Source organism: Lingula anatina, chromosome 4 (assembly GCF_051362555.1).
Source record: "Lingula anatina isolate TDL-2025a chromosome 4, LinAna3.0, whole genome shotgun sequence".
In the NCBI taxonomy this organism is placed as follows: Eukaryota; Metazoa; Brachiopoda; class Lingulata; order Lingulida; family Lingulidae; genus Lingula; species Lingula anatina.
In genome coordinates, this window is record NC_141770.1 from 21,354,203 (window position 1) to 21,368,983 (window position 14,781).

At 34.6% G+C, this 14,781-nt stretch overlaps 2 protein-coding genes across 6 annotated transcripts in view; one reads left to right on the forward strand and one right to left on the reverse strand.

The window, feature by feature from the left end:
* LOC106170364 (axonemal central pair apparatus protein HYDIN) overlaps positions 1 to 8,964 on the reverse strand; it is a 49,796-nt gene extending 40,832 nt beyond the window's left edge. For all 5 annotated transcript variants that reach the window (XM_087010285.1, XM_087010282.1, XM_087010284.1 and 2 more), the window contains exons 1-17: positions 8,801 to 8,964; positions 8,133 to 8,298; positions 7,679 to 7,804; positions 7,242 to 7,361; positions 6,813 to 6,947; positions 6,115 to 6,314; positions 5,693 to 5,817; positions 5,093 to 5,294; positions 4,495 to 4,621; positions 3,538 to 4,037; positions 3,114 to 3,339; positions 2,554 to 2,714; positions 2,025 to 2,208; positions 1,510 to 1,626; positions 1,080 to 1,232; positions 612 to 850; positions 210 to 464 (exon numbers count right to left, since the gene is read on the reverse strand). In XM_087010285.1, coding sequence (XP_086866411.1) covers positions 210 to 464; positions 612 to 850; positions 1,080 to 1,232; positions 1,510 to 1,626; positions 2,025 to 2,208; positions 2,554 to 2,714; positions 3,114 to 3,339; positions 3,538 to 4,037; positions 4,495 to 4,621; positions 5,093 to 5,294; positions 5,693 to 5,817; positions 6,115 to 6,314; positions 6,813 to 6,947; positions 7,242 to 7,361; positions 7,679 to 7,804; positions 8,133 to 8,273 — 3,011 coding nt within the window. In that variant the 5' untranslated portion in view covers positions 8,274 to 8,298; positions 8,801 to 8,964. The remainder of the gene's footprint in view (positions 1 to 209; positions 465 to 611; positions 851 to 1,079; positions 1,233 to 1,509; positions 1,627 to 2,024; positions 2,209 to 2,553; positions 2,715 to 3,113; positions 3,340 to 3,537; positions 4,038 to 4,494; positions 4,622 to 5,092; positions 5,295 to 5,692; positions 5,818 to 6,114; positions 6,315 to 6,812; positions 6,948 to 7,241; positions 7,362 to 7,678; positions 7,805 to 8,132; positions 8,299 to 8,800) is intronic.
* Positions 8,965 to 9,153: 189 nt separating this feature from the next.
* Positions 9,154 to 14,608, forward strand: LOC106170378 (PRELI domain containing protein 3B). The gene is made up of 6 exons (XM_013550223.2): positions 9,154 to 9,313; positions 10,393 to 10,561; positions 10,746 to 10,832; positions 11,357 to 11,427; positions 11,691 to 11,793; positions 12,026 to 14,608. Exons 1-6 carry the CDS (start codon positions 9,282 to 9,284, stop codon positions 12,161 to 12,163), a joined length of 600 nt encoding a protein of 199 aa, XP_013405677.1. The 5' UTR covers positions 9,154 to 9,281; the 3' UTR covers positions 12,164 to 14,608.
* Positions 14,609 to 14,781: the final 173 nt, after the last annotated feature.

A 14,781-nucleotide genomic window follows, 5' to 3' on the forward strand; every position in this document is an offset into this window, starting at 1 on the left:
TTGATTTTTTTTTTTTTTTTTTTTTTTTTGTATACTAACACTTGATGTACTTAAAATTCAACACATTTCTATAAAATCTTATCAAACAAACTTATTGGAGTAGCCTAACTGAAAAAGAGAATCCCAAAAAGATATTCCCAAGTAAACCTTTTCAAACAAGCTCCAATGACAAACTCATTCCTATTTCTGTTCTGTAATTATCTACGTACATGTCAACATATCCCTCCAGCACCACATCCTGGCTCTCTCCAGGGACCAGTTCAATCCTGGCTGGAGTCAGCTTGAAGATGGGCTGCCAGGGCTCAGGGGCTGGGGGCATGTTCTTGTATCTGACATCCTTGGTGTCTGGTTCAACCGTGTCTCTTTTGGCACGAAGGAGAGAGTAGCCCTCCGTGGTCCACACAAGCTGTTGGAGACGACGCCCTTTGTTGGTCAGTTTGAACACCTTGCGGCAAGGGTTCTTACTGAAAGAACAAATAGAAAAAATCGTTTATCACAAGGGTGATTCCAATAAAACAACACATGAATTTTCAATGAAGTTTCAAAAGAGTATGTTTTTTTCTCATTACAGACAAAGAAAACTCTTTCCAGAGCTTTGGTGATTAATTTACCTGAAGTAAGGTCCCAGGTTGACCCCCTCAGCCATGGGAGGGTCTGTGGCTATGGTGGTGCCGTAGCCATAGCCAGTAACTGGAATAGTTCTGGACTGTCCCTCTAGGAAATTGACCTGTAGTTTATCCTGGAACCGGACACGGTCATCCAGGTTGGCTGTGACCGTGAGCTCTAGGACCTCTTCTGCAGGAATCTCACCCTCTCTTGGCTCCACGCACCAGTTGGAATTAGGACGGACCTGTATAATGATGATGACAAATCAAAACTTATTTCATAAAATTTGAAGAGATACGAAATATTCTTTAATAATAATGAAAATGATGATAGACATTTTATGACTATGTTAAAAGACTAATGCAATGATAAAATAGAGATGGAAAGATCTTTCATTTTTTTAATGTGTGGAGCCAGCATACTACCAGAATGAATCAAAAGAACTTCTTTAAAGTGGATTATACTACCCTTACCATATGAGCAGTGAATTTGGCTGGAATAAGTGACTCATTGGACAGCTTTATTGTCTTGGAGACATCGGTCAGTACAGGCATTTGACCCCAGTCCAGTTGTAGTGGAGTCACATGGACGACAGGACCCTCTCCTATACATATCAACTGGACAGGCTGGTGGACAGAAAAGATTAAAAAACATATTTTACATATTTAAAACTGTTTTCAAAATGACAATTAAAAAATATCATTTTTAGTCAAAATCTAAATTTTGAATAAAAATGAAAACTTAAAAAAGAAACAAGATTTAAAAAATTCTAAAACCTGAAAATGTGCCATATTTTATGACATCAAAATCTCCAAACTTCAAAATGAAGTCATAAAATATGATAAGCACTTCAGTTGTATTCATGCTGTGGATTATTATATAATAATCAACATTATAACTTACCAATGGCACCTCTCCACTGCCAAATATGAGGAAGAGAGCCACACACTCCAGTTCCTCCAGTCCTTGGGGCTCTATAATCAGAGGGACATCCATAACAGAGTTGGGTGCAAGGATTCCCTGAGAACAGACAAAGAATTAAATATATAAGCTAGTAACAATTACTAGACATCAAGCTGCGATGTAGAGTACACACATTTCCTTGACTCCATTTCAATGTAGTCTAAGTCCTAGCAGTGTAAGTTCAGAAATTGAATCCATAAAAATTTGCAAATAATCACAGCAAAAACACCAATATTTTTGCTCTGTTTAATAAAAAAAAATTACAAAACAACAGCAGCTATGCTTCGTAAATGTATTAAATAAGAAGAATGACCATATGTGTCAACAAGTCGAGTATTTTCTTCGCTTATCAACAGCCCAGCACCATGATCACTCAAAATGAGTCAGAATATAAAACATTCAACAAGTCAGTTTAAAATGAGCTAATGATCTTTCATGTGTTAGACGATACTGACCTTGGGCTGAGGGCTGTGGTAAAATATGGTGGTCATCTCATCCACCTGCTGCACCAACAGCTCATATTTGGCTGGCAGGTCTGTGTCATTGTGGAGCTTCACATAGCGCTCATACGGGTGGCGCAGGAAACAGCGACCATAGTCCAGGATTGGTGTTAACACTGTGATTGGTGGTACAACACACCTGGAATTGTACAGGGAATAGATAGTAATTGAAAATCTTTCAAAATATTGGTTTTAAATATTATAGTGATGGTGGTAAAATACATTTTAAAAAAGAAGAAATTTAAAAGAAACAAAAACCATCACAACAATAAGAAAAACATTTTTAAAAAATAAATAAAGTAGTCTGAGCATAAGTTTTGAAATTTTTATATTCTAAATTCAACAAGATGTGCTTCAAACCAAATTCTGTAAAAAGAAAAAAAAATACAACCAGACAGAATCAGAATCAGTGTTGGCAAATATATATTGTTGACAATTCTTTTGGCTCCAGGGCTGCCATAAAAAAAGTTCTCACAATACCTACCTGGCTGTGATGGGCAGAGAGACCACCTCATCCCCGACCCCATCCACATCCACCACCAAGGCCATGTCGTATTTCTTCACAGTGTTTGAGGTGACATTCACCTGGATACGGACCTCACTCTGGGGCTGCAGGGTACCAGTGCTGGGGACCACCTCAAATTCCTGGAGAACATTTACATTGTTTTTCTTTTAAATTCACTCTTTGCTGAATTTTTTATTCTTTTTTTTTTTTTTTCTTTTGACAAATTCTTTTGCTTGCCTTAAAAGTAAGTCTGTTCCAAAAATGTTAAAGCCAACTAGCTCAATGGGACACCAGGACTTAATAACTGACTGACCCAAACAGAAATAGTGGCCAGTAATTGAACAAAGCTGAGTATTTAGAAGATCACAGATCAAATTAAATTTTAGTAGAAATATTTTGAATGCACTGCAAGTACAACTGGGTCTCTCTCCCTCTCTCTTGCTCTCTCTTCTTGCTCATCGAAAGTCAATTTCAAAAACATTACAAGCAATTTCTATTACCATTATTAACCACTATAAGAAAACACTGTATATTTTTACCTTAGGTGGCAGCATGGAGCCCGCCTCACTATAGTTACTGTCATAGTCACTGAGACTGGAGATGCTGTCACTTATCCCATCACCAGGAACACGCAGGTTAAAGGTCATGGGCACCAGAGCAGTGTTCACCAGGGTGCAGTGACGCGTATTCACAAAGCCGTAGGAGATTGTTCCAAACTCCAGTTTTGGCACATCAAAGTGGAAGGTTGGGCCAATCACTGAGCCACTGTAATGGAAATTGTGATCATGGGTTATAATAACATACATGATGCAAATCAGGAATATCAGAATCAGACAAAAAAAAAAAAAAAACAGTTACTTCTATTAGTACTTCTTAAATTTTAAATTTATAAAAAACGTCATGAATTTACAAATGTGACAAGTTTTTCCATGTCTATTTAATGAAGACAAAAGCACAACATACCTAAAAGTAAGTTTCAGCTTCTCAGGTTGCCCATCCACTTGAAAATAGAAGTCTTCCTGAAAGTCCCCTAGGATTGGACTGTTGAATGTGATCTGGATTGCCTGGTGCCCTCCTGGCATTACAATGCTCTCTGACGGGTTGAAGGTAAACCTGGGCCCAAATATGCTGTTATTGGGGAGTAAGGTGAAAATGGCATCTATGTCCCCTTTATTAGCCAAGACAACCTCATAACTGTGTGTCGAGTTCACAAATATGTTCCCCATGTCTAGGACATCGAAGGAGAACTGAACTTTTGGGCCCATGCCGACCCCCTGGATGCGCAGTGGCAGACGCGACTCGCGCCCCGTGACGTCGCAGAAGGCTGTCCTTGTGTAGTTTTTGGCTTGGTCGGGTTTGAAGATCATGGTGACCTCTGCGGAGGAGTTGGGCCAGATGTCCCCTTCCACTGGCTCTATCCTCACCACGTTATCACTGAACAGCATCTTGTCATTGCCGATCAACTGGGAAAAAGGATAAATCTTTATACATGGGTGTTCAACTATAAACTGTTCTGATATATTTTTGTGATGAAAGTATTTGAAAATATAGTTAAATATTCAAATTTTCGTGCCATATATGAATTCATAACATGATTAGTATTGTGATATGAATAATTCAAATTTAATCTAAATATCCAATTTAACAAAAAGTATAAGTAAAAAAATCTTTACCAAAGGCTCAGGATGATATACTTCAAAAAACTAAAAGCACTGAAATTTCTTTACCCAATTCAATTTATTATCAAATAATTGAAAAATCTAATTACATAGCAAAATTCATAAATATTTCCTTGATCCCAGAAATTAACAGAAAACACCAAATTTAGGGGGAATGTATATATACACAGGTATTTTAACAATAAAATTAGGCAATTGGCCTTGTGCATGTACTGTACTGAACATACATATATTTACTTACTTTCTTTCTGTTCTGGAATGTCCTACTAAGTACAGACATTTTGTCTCTGAGTGTTGGATCACTGATGCATTCCTCCAGAAACCTGTCAGTCTCAGACATCTCCTCTTTCTCCAGGTCCTGGCAATACCTGACAAGAACAACAAGTCAGCAAGGTATAAAAACTGAACTAGCTCTGGTTTCAGTCAAATATCATGTGTGGTATATTTTATTTTATTTTTTGTCATATATTCATTAATCTTTTTTTTCTAATTCACTTTTTTTATCTGGTTTCTGGTTTGAGCAGTATAACAAAATTATTACTATAACCTTATTTGAAGTCATTTATATCTTAACTTGGAAATTCCACTTGTTTTATTCATTTTTTTCATACTGTTACTGCATCTATATGTATTTTAATTTTTCATTAGTCTCACACATATCAAGATTGCGATTCAAATTTAGCAAACTGGCCATAGAGTTATATTTGGACTCTATCACCAAGTTTGACCCATTTCTTCCTTTATAACTGATTTAAACCTACCTTTCCACACAACAACATAACAAAAAAATGTTTACCTTGAATTTTATATCACACATTTTACAGACCCTCTGCTCCTACCTCATTTTCTGCATGTCCTCTTCCTGCTGTGTAGCAAACTGTGTCCAGTGGAAGTGCGCGATCACATCGCTGCGGTTGATGATGGTGATGGTCCTCTGGTTGGCCATGGAGATGTATGTGTTTTCTATACGAATGGAGTTCTTGTCCAAACGCACATTGGCATCTTGTGCTGCACCGTAACAACTGATATATATGTCTTCTCCTGAATGAAGGGAATAAAAATTAATAAAATATCTACCAAATCTATCAGACCTACTGCACAAGTTGAGATTATATATATATATATATATATATATATATATATATATATATATATATATATATATATATATATATATATATATATATATATATATCTTTCAAAGGAAATACAAATCAAAGAGATTCAAAGTCACTCTTTAGATATCATGTTTAACTTATTTATTTCACATTATGAATGCAATCTATATTGAATTTCACATTTTAAGCAAATGGGTAATACAAATGTATGATTAAAAACAATGCCATGCTGTATATGCACCTTCAGAATAAAGACAAATTAAAATAAAGACAGAGATATGATGATGTTCTGGCAAACTGTAAAACAACAAGTGAGTTTACCTGTGTCCAGGTGCAATATGAGGTCCTTACAGTGGTCACCCACAGTCATTGGCTTGAATTCTATGGTCACTTGCATGCTTTCATTTACAGGAAGAACTCCATTGAGAGGGCTCACTTTAAAAGGCCTGAAAGAGAACCATTAAAGTACTTTTAAAATGTTACCCATTGCTTATAGCTATTCTTTAAACTGTGTGCTCCAATAAGAACGCCTGTTCTGTATGTTTTATAAATGAACAATTATTTATTCCCTCTTCCCTTCTACTTTATTATACATAATTAAATATTGCAACTGGTGTCTTCCAGATTGATTTCAAAACAACTGAAAATCTAATATGTTTACATTTATGTAAAAGCAGCTTGTCTATAACTCTTTAACTGTCAATAAAAAAAAGTCTATATCAACAGATAACAGCATCACTCACTCTTCTGTTTTTAAGTCAAACTTTGCATCCATATTTCCAATGTTCCTCACTAAAAGTGTCTTAGTGGACGGATACTTCACTGGACTGACAGGAAAATTGACTTCATCTGGAAAATCCAGGAGAGCTCTGGCCCCTATACATTTCACAGGGACGATGAATTTTTCTCTTTCTGTGACACACACCAGTTCATGGTTGTAGTCCTGGAGTAATAAAGTCACGATTACATAGAATCATATAACTGGAAAACAGGACGACTGCTCTGTTACTGGGTTCAAAGTATGTTAACTTTTAAAATCCAGATGTTCAATTTACAACTGATAAACAGCTACTATACAGAGTTACACACTGAGAACTTTCTGATATCTAAGCAAACTGCTTGAAAAAGATACTTCATATTTTTCCTTAAAAATTAAAATATCCAACATAACTCTTTTTTGGTTATTGTTAACATTTTTCAAAAATAAAAGTGTGCATTCAGAATCATCTCTCTAAACAAGTTTTTCATTAGCACACATATCTATTGTGCATTGTATAAATTTTACAACTTAATGAGCTGATTACAAAATTAAAAATAATAGAAAAGATCAATCACTTCTAATGAGACTAAATATATTTTTCTACCCACGGGCCACAAGGTATTTTTATCACCATTTCCCTATTTCACTGGAAAACAAAAATGACTCAGTTCATTGTCTCACCTTAATCTGATCAGGTGTGAAGAGAATCCTGAATGTCCTGGGCAGGCCAGGGCCCACTTTGTGGCCAACATCATTTGGGCTGATGATCTTGAAGTATGGGGAGTCTGCCTGGGTCACCTTGACCAGTCTGGGAACCTGCACAAACATATAACATTGTGAACATTATTAGGGTACCTGTTGTATTTTCACAATTAAAAATAAAACTGTAAACAGACATTTCTTTAATTGTTTTCATGTGAATTAAATCTCTCAATAAATGCAATGAATGACATACAAGTACCTAGTAGTTACGGAACATCAGTCACTTTTTTTTTAATTTACAAGATATGCCCTCACCAATAGTTTGCTTTAATATTCGAAATAATGTGTAAATGAAATACGATGTAGATGTCATGAACAGACTCTGTTTAACATCTGTCTTAAACTTACCTTGTCATTGTTTCTGAGGACTAAAGGGATTTCATAGGTCTCAAAAGGTTTGTAATTTTGAAAGAAGACTTCTGAAGGAAATGGCTGAAACATGCACTCATCTATGGAGACATGTGAAACCTGAAGTGTGAAAATACAAAAAAGAAGAAATAAGAAAAAACTGTATAGAATTCAATACTTCAGAGATCATTTACTAGGTAGACAAAACCACTGTTCTGTTAATAGTGAAATATATGTGAAGATCAACATTTCTCATACTTAATCTTAGTAACAAATATCTATATCTTTAAAACATTTAGTTTTCAAGTATATAAATAATTTCATTGCGCCAATTTCACCATTGCACCATGATTAGAGTTTAATTAGATCTTGATTTTAACTTTTAAAAAATGTGAATAGGACTTGCACAAAGGGACATAAATTATTGATTAGCTTACCAGTTGGTATGTTGTCTCTCCCATATCCAAAAGTTCCACTTTCTTAGGGATTCTCATGTCATGAGTGTTAGCTAATTTTTTCTCTGTGTCCAGAGACATTTGAAACATGTAGATTGAAGGTGTCATCTGAAATTTCAGACACAAAGTTCCATGAGCAGTTTTGTTGAATTTATATGATTGAATTGTGATAGAAAATTAGTTCTGCCTAAACGTTTGAAATTTATGGTATACCCTTATACAGTAGCTTAACAAACAGACATTAACTTGATCATAATGAAATATCTGATAATCTGAAGTCATATGCCAAGATGATTCAACAGTTTAAGCTAAAAGCTGACAACAAAATCCATATCACCCATTTGATATTATATTAAAATGTTTTTCAAGAGGATACTAACACCTTCAGAAGACCTTGGCTATGGCATTTAAAAAATTCACACTCAAGTCAAATTACCTTGAATCCAGGTTCATCAGGTTTAACAACTTTAGGATTTCTTGGAACCACAACATTGCTTTTGTAGTTCTTAGCACCTTCTGCAACACCTTCTAGGGTACCTGTTGTACCCACAATTTCTCCAAATGGCCCAATAGGCATTTTGATTTCTTTGGCTTACTTATTTCTAAAAATAAAAAAACAAAAACAAATCAAATTCTTGGGTATTTTTTTACTTTAATAAAGAAACTTTATAATTTCAATTTATGTTGTGTATTTCTTATGCAAAGTGCATGTCATTTTACATATAGGAAATTTTGTAATTTTCACTTAAATGAACATAATATATCAGTATATTTTACTTATTCTATCAAATTAAAGTATACTTTTAATCAAAATTATTTCACTCAAGTCTAATAACGTGAGCATACGTTTGTTAACTACATTAATTGACACCTCTAAAAACTTTAAACCAGGAATTTTACAATAGCCGAAGGTAACACCATTAAAAAAAATAAATAGAAACTACGAAAAATTCAATGGCAAGCCTAAAGTGAAAAATTGGATTTTTGCAAGTGCGCGTTTAGAACAAATAGCTGCTTTTACAGTTAAGCAAAAGGTTTACGTTCAACGCATCGTCATCAGAGCTTCTATATCCATATACTGCATTAAACGCAATGTATACTTACATTCAAAAAGTATCATTTCTCTCTATAAATCATGAAAAATTTTATGTACATTGCCATTACGTTACTGTTTTCACCGCCATCTTGCCGCTGTTGTCAAGGATCCGAAAGGAAATGTTACAAGTTAATTCATTGGACCACAATCCGATCTAAAATTACCAGCAAATCAAAATAATCTTAACAAACCACAGCTACTCACGCGTATTGATACAAAAGTGGGTCACTTACTTTGCGCCAAAAATACCTAGATTAATCATTTTGATACACGTTGTAGTTCACTATTTCAACAAATATGCTTGTTTGTTAATCGGTAGCATACGCTTACTTCTGATTCGTCTTTCTCATCAACTCATAGTATATTTTGGGCTATTTTCTGTTGCCCAATGCACTCCTTAAGGGGGTGCTTTGGTTGACGAAAGAGTGTCACGTCTGGTGCAGGTGCCGTGCGAAATCTGGCGAAATTATTACTGAAACATTTGAGAAAATGAAGATCTGGTCATCTCAACATATATTTGAGTAAGTGTTTGGTTAGAAAAGGTGCTTTATATGTTTGATTTATTTCGTCCGGCGTTTCCTCTTTTCACGTGTTTCAGCTTCTAAGCCTTAAGCAACAGCGACTGAGATTGCGACACGATCATGTCAAGATATTCGTTCTAGGATTATAGTAAACTCTCTTACTTATCTTCTATATTCGAACAACATAATGAAATGGCCCCAACTCATGACTTAAAAGCTATATATTCATCATAATGTCATAAAGGGGCAATGCGTGATTTTTGACAAAAACTTGACATTTTTAAATCACTTTCTACTGTCACCTTACTCGGCTGAGATCAGTGAGAAGCCTACACCTAGTGGGCTAGTTTAGCATTAAAAACAATGTAATATTTATGTAACAGCTCTCAATATACTTTATTTACGAACCCGAGTGTACTCTGTGTGTGAACATGGCAGAAACAAGAAACGAATGTCTTTTAATAATTTACAAATAAATAAAATGAACTTAATGCAGAACTGAACAAACTTAGAAAAAATTAAATGAATAACATTAATGAACTAAAGATACTTACTAAATTTCTAAACTAAACAAGGATGAAAATAAATGATAAGCACTGAAATGATCAAACTAAACTTAAAGAAATACAAAATCTAAACACAAAGAAAATGAAAAGTAAACCAATCAAGTCTATCATACCTGTGTGTGAACATGGCAGAAACAAGAAACGAATGTGCCGCGAAACAAAGAGGGGCGTGTTTTATATAGAAACGAAGACACACGGACACAAACGATAAGTCACGAACACACTTCTCTACAACCACAATCATACATCATACATACTCATGTTACATTAAAAAAAACTTTTTACATATATTCAAAATCAGTATTCCTCAGGACTCATGATTTACAAAAAATAGTTTGACATTTTAAATGATTGCTGTGAGTTCTTGTATAGAGTAGTACAGTTCTTTTCTTTTTGTTTGTTTAAAGCACATGTCACTTGTTTGAGCTTCAGTAAATAATTTATAACTAATTTAAAACTTAAGATCTATCTCATTTTGCACAGTTATTTGAACTCCTTGGTTGAATGTTTCAGACATCCTTGGGAAACTGTAGTAACTGCAGCCCAGAGAAAGTACCCCAACCCCATCAATACCAATGTCACAGGACTGGACGTAGTGAACAGACATGTGGATCAGCAGGGGGTCCTTCAGTCACACAGGTTAATGAGGACCAAATGGGGATTTCCTGGATGGGTGATAAAGGTAAGAAAAAGTTGCTTAATTCATACCTTAAAAATATTTTTTTAATGGACTAAATCCAATGACAAGATGCAAGCTACATTTTAAGGATTTTCAGCTGAGCTTCCACATAATAATGCTTTTGTGTGTTGCATACAGTGTACTACTCCTGTTGGAACTAATACCTACCTGGCTTTGTTTTTTTCAGCTGGTTGGAATGAGCAAGGACTGTTTTGTGAGTGAGCACTCTAAGGTGGACCCAGCTAACAAAACTATGGTTTTGAAGTCCCAGAATGTGAGCCTTAGTTTTATCTTTAAATAGCATGTCAGTCAACTTATAAATAAAATATGTATTGGTCTGTTTTAGTTCAATTGTACTTATCATTTGTAAACTATACTGGAAGAAATGGATCTGGTAAATTTTCTGTTTCTTAAAATAAGTTTCATAGATGTTATCTTTAACTTAAAAATAAGAATCAGTATATATTATGCTTTCCTTTTTATAAAAAAAAAATGCACCAATCTTAATATTGACTATAATAATGATCTCAAATTATTTTTTATGGTCTGATAAATCATTTCAATGGATAACTAAGTTGCAGGCATTGGAGAGGCTGGAAATAAGATCATCTTATAAGTATAATACTATATAATATATAGGAAGGTCCTGGGGATGTTATTTGTAACTTAACATGTATAACTCAGGGCCTTCATGAATATACTAAAATTAGTTGGGCAAATGAGCATATATATTAAAATATGTTAATGAAATTAGGAAATGTTCAAACAATAGAAAATGTATTTTATGTATCCTTCCAGATGACTTATCACAATTTTGTGTCCGTAGACGAGACCCTGGTGTACACTCCTCACCCTGAAGATAAGAACAAGTGAGTTCTGTAATGTTTTGGTAAAGAATATGTTTACTGTTTTAAGATTTTTTTACTCAGCCTCTAAATCCAGCCAAGAATGTCATCAACTCTGATGTTAAATTGAGATTATTATTACTGGAATGTTTTTCTTCTTCATCTAAAATAGGCTCACAAAGGGCAAAACAATAATACTCCATTTTATTTCTGTCTTTTAAAATGCAACATTTAAGAGTTAATGGAAGTTTTAAAAGTAACAAGGGAGGTGATTTTTTTCACTCTAGAACCATTCTAAAGCAGGAGGCAGCCATTACAGTGCATGGTGTCCCCTTGGCAGGAAAATTAGAGGGAATTTTGGAGGGAAATTTTGATTCCAATGCTCACAAGGTATTGTTATATAGATACTCTTGATATTTTTGCATTCTTATACTTTTTAAAAAGGTTACAAATTGCGAGTGTTTCATTTTTGTTGTATTTCACCAACTGAGAACAGCTTTGAATATGACACACTTTGATGATACAATGAAAACTTCTGAACACTGAAAGGAACTAAAGTATATCATTTTGTATTTTGAAGGTTGATGTATGCCAGGAAAACATATTTTTCTTTGTATTTCAGGGTCGTCAGGCCATTGAGTGGGTGATATCAACAATAAAAGTGGAAGCTGAGGAGATGACCCACGCAGCCAAGAAGGGGATGGAGAGGATGGAACAGGCCATGCATATGAAGAACACTGCAGTGCAGGATGCCCTATGATGAAGGCCCAAGCCTAGGTGGTGTAAATTAATCAAGGATGAGATTATTCTGCTAGATGGCAGAGATCAGTGGAAAATCTTTGCTGGTACCCTAGACCCTAGCTGACGTAAGGAATTGAAGAAGAAGAGATTTTTCCAACTATTGGGAGATTTCCAACTTTTTGGGAGCCAAAAATATCATTGGGCTATGCATCTCCCTGGATCCCATGCCATATTTTCTGTCTTTTTCTCTAAAATAACAGTCTCATCCCTGATTAATTCAAGAGGTAACTGTGATAACTCATCTACTGAAAGGGTATAACAAAGGAAATTGGTGGTGTGAAGGCCAGTTTTTACCCCCTTGAGTGGGGAAGTTACTGTGGCAGCCTGGCAGGTTAAGTCCAATCCTAGCTGTTGATATGGTTGATATCAATATCATCATTTGCCAATCATATATTGGGATTTGAAAGAACAAAGAGAGAATATGGATAGCACATGGGATCAGCAAGCAAACAAGCAGCTGATGGACATTACCTGATACAAAGCATCACAGGGTTAATATCTCTTCTAAGCAGGCTCACCCCTTTGCCTGGTATATATTTTTTTTTTACTTTGAAGGTGTGGTCCCAGTAAGAAGAGGGTCAGTTTGCTGATCTGTACTCTAGAATCTTCACTACCTCTGCATTGCCAGATTTCTACTCCAGAAATTTTAATCAAATTCTTAAGTCTGTCTGCATCATCGTAAAGTATGTGTGTGTATAACTGTTAATGGTGATCATGTCTTTACAAGACTGTGCAAGTGACAACTTTTTAAAAACCTGAAGATCTGGTTCATTAATGATAAAAACCAATGGGTTGATTTATAAGCCATGTAATGTTATGGCTTGTTTTGCATTTGTTGGATTACTGTCATGTGCTGTCATCAATAGGACAAGTTACCAAATGGTTCTGTGACATGTCTTCCTTGTTAATTATTACTATTTATTTCTTTTTTGTTTTTCGTAACTATCCTTTTGAGACTTTATTCTTTTTTGTTTTTGGTCGAGTTGAATTATACGCTGTATATCAATTCAGAAAAGTGACCAATGTACCAGAGGGGGAAGAATTAAATACATATATATATATATATATATATTGCTTCAATATCTCTTTATTTTATATGCTCAGCATGTTATATATTCAAATACTGTATAATGCTGTATTTCATTGCAAAGGCTTAATGTTTGGGGCATGAATACACATCTATGGCAGAAGATGTAGTTTATGTAATACGAGGTCTGAAATTTTTTTGCATACAATTTACTGAGTGTTAAGTATAACTTAATATTATTGCTGTATGTACATATTGTGATACAGAAATCAGATCACACATACTGTAAAATATGATTTCAAATCGAAGCAAAATTATTATAACATTGTTTAGATATTGGAATAAGCAGAGGCTCGTTTCTTTAAGACAGAAATTTGTCACAAGAAAAATAAGTTGTCCAATTAAATTTTCGGGGGTGTCTCGATAGTCTGAAGGTTCATTGGTCCGAAAAGTGGTAACATTTTCATCGATTTTTTAATCAAGGGTTCATTTGTCCGAAGGTTCTATAGTGAACATTAGGACCAATGAACCTTCGGACTATTGAACCTTCGGACTATCGCTACAGCCCCAAATTTTCATTGTTCCTGCTTTGTAACACAAAAGGCATGGTTTATGATAGAGGCTAATATTTAATTCAAAGACACTCCTAATGTTTTATTTTGTATTGAAGTAGACCAAATATACTTGTCTAAAATTTAAGGCCAATTTTTTGGGTTTAGAAAAAATATGTATACCACCACCACAGGTCACTAGATTGGCTGTCCCATCAGTCCCAGGGCACTGGGACAGTGGTTTAAAAGTCTATATCGTCAAGTATCAAGTAATCTACTATTTACTAATGAGAGTGACCCTTGATAATGCTGTGTTCATGTGCCCCATGCAACCTGAGAGAATTTCATTGCATTTGGCTGGAAGTTAGTATCATACTTTTATATCAGTTTATATCTGGGTTTATAGTAGTTCAATATTATATATTGGAAATGTCATCTACAAGGTAACTTACCATCTCATTTTTATAAATGGTCATTTTGTAAAAAAAAAAAAATATATATATATATATATATATTATTGATTGATTGATTGATTGATTGATTTGTCCATGTATTGCCATCCATAAAAGGTTAGAGGAGTGAAGCTTCACAGACAAATAATCTGTTCCTCTTGATGTCAATTGTAGTATATTATTTATAGTTATCAAATCCTGGTATTGGTTAGGGTAGGGGGATATCTTTTTGTGATGTAAACTCTGCTGGCTAGAGTAAGACAGCATACTGTGTAGATCACTTTTAATGCAGAGCTCTTGTCTGTCTGTAATATGGTTATGTAAATTTAGCTTCACTTGTTTTTATTGGGACTAATAATAATATTCTTTGTATATTTGTGGTGTCATTTGTTACCTTTTCTTTCACCTAGCCATGACACAATAGAAACACTGTCCTAACTTTTACTTCAGATCATGCTAGTTTTTGAAATGGAACAGTATTTTACTCCTATTAATCATTTATACAGTGTGATTAGCACTTCTTTTATTGTGTTTGCTAATAAAATTA

Excerpts from the sequence above, each read along its gene's own strand:
- LOC106170378 (XM_013550223.2), top strand. The coding sequence starts at position 9,282 with ATGAAGATCTGGTCATCTCAACATATATTTGA. Across the intron at positions 10,833-11,356 it reads TGGTTTTGAAGTCCCAGAAT|ATGACTTATCACAATTTTGT; the intron begins GTGAGCCTTAGT and ends GTATCCTTCCAG. Across the intron at positions 11,794-12,025 it reads TTGATTCCAATGCTCACAAG|GGTCGTCAGGCCATTGAGTG; the intron begins GTATTGTTATAT and ends TTTGTATTTCAG.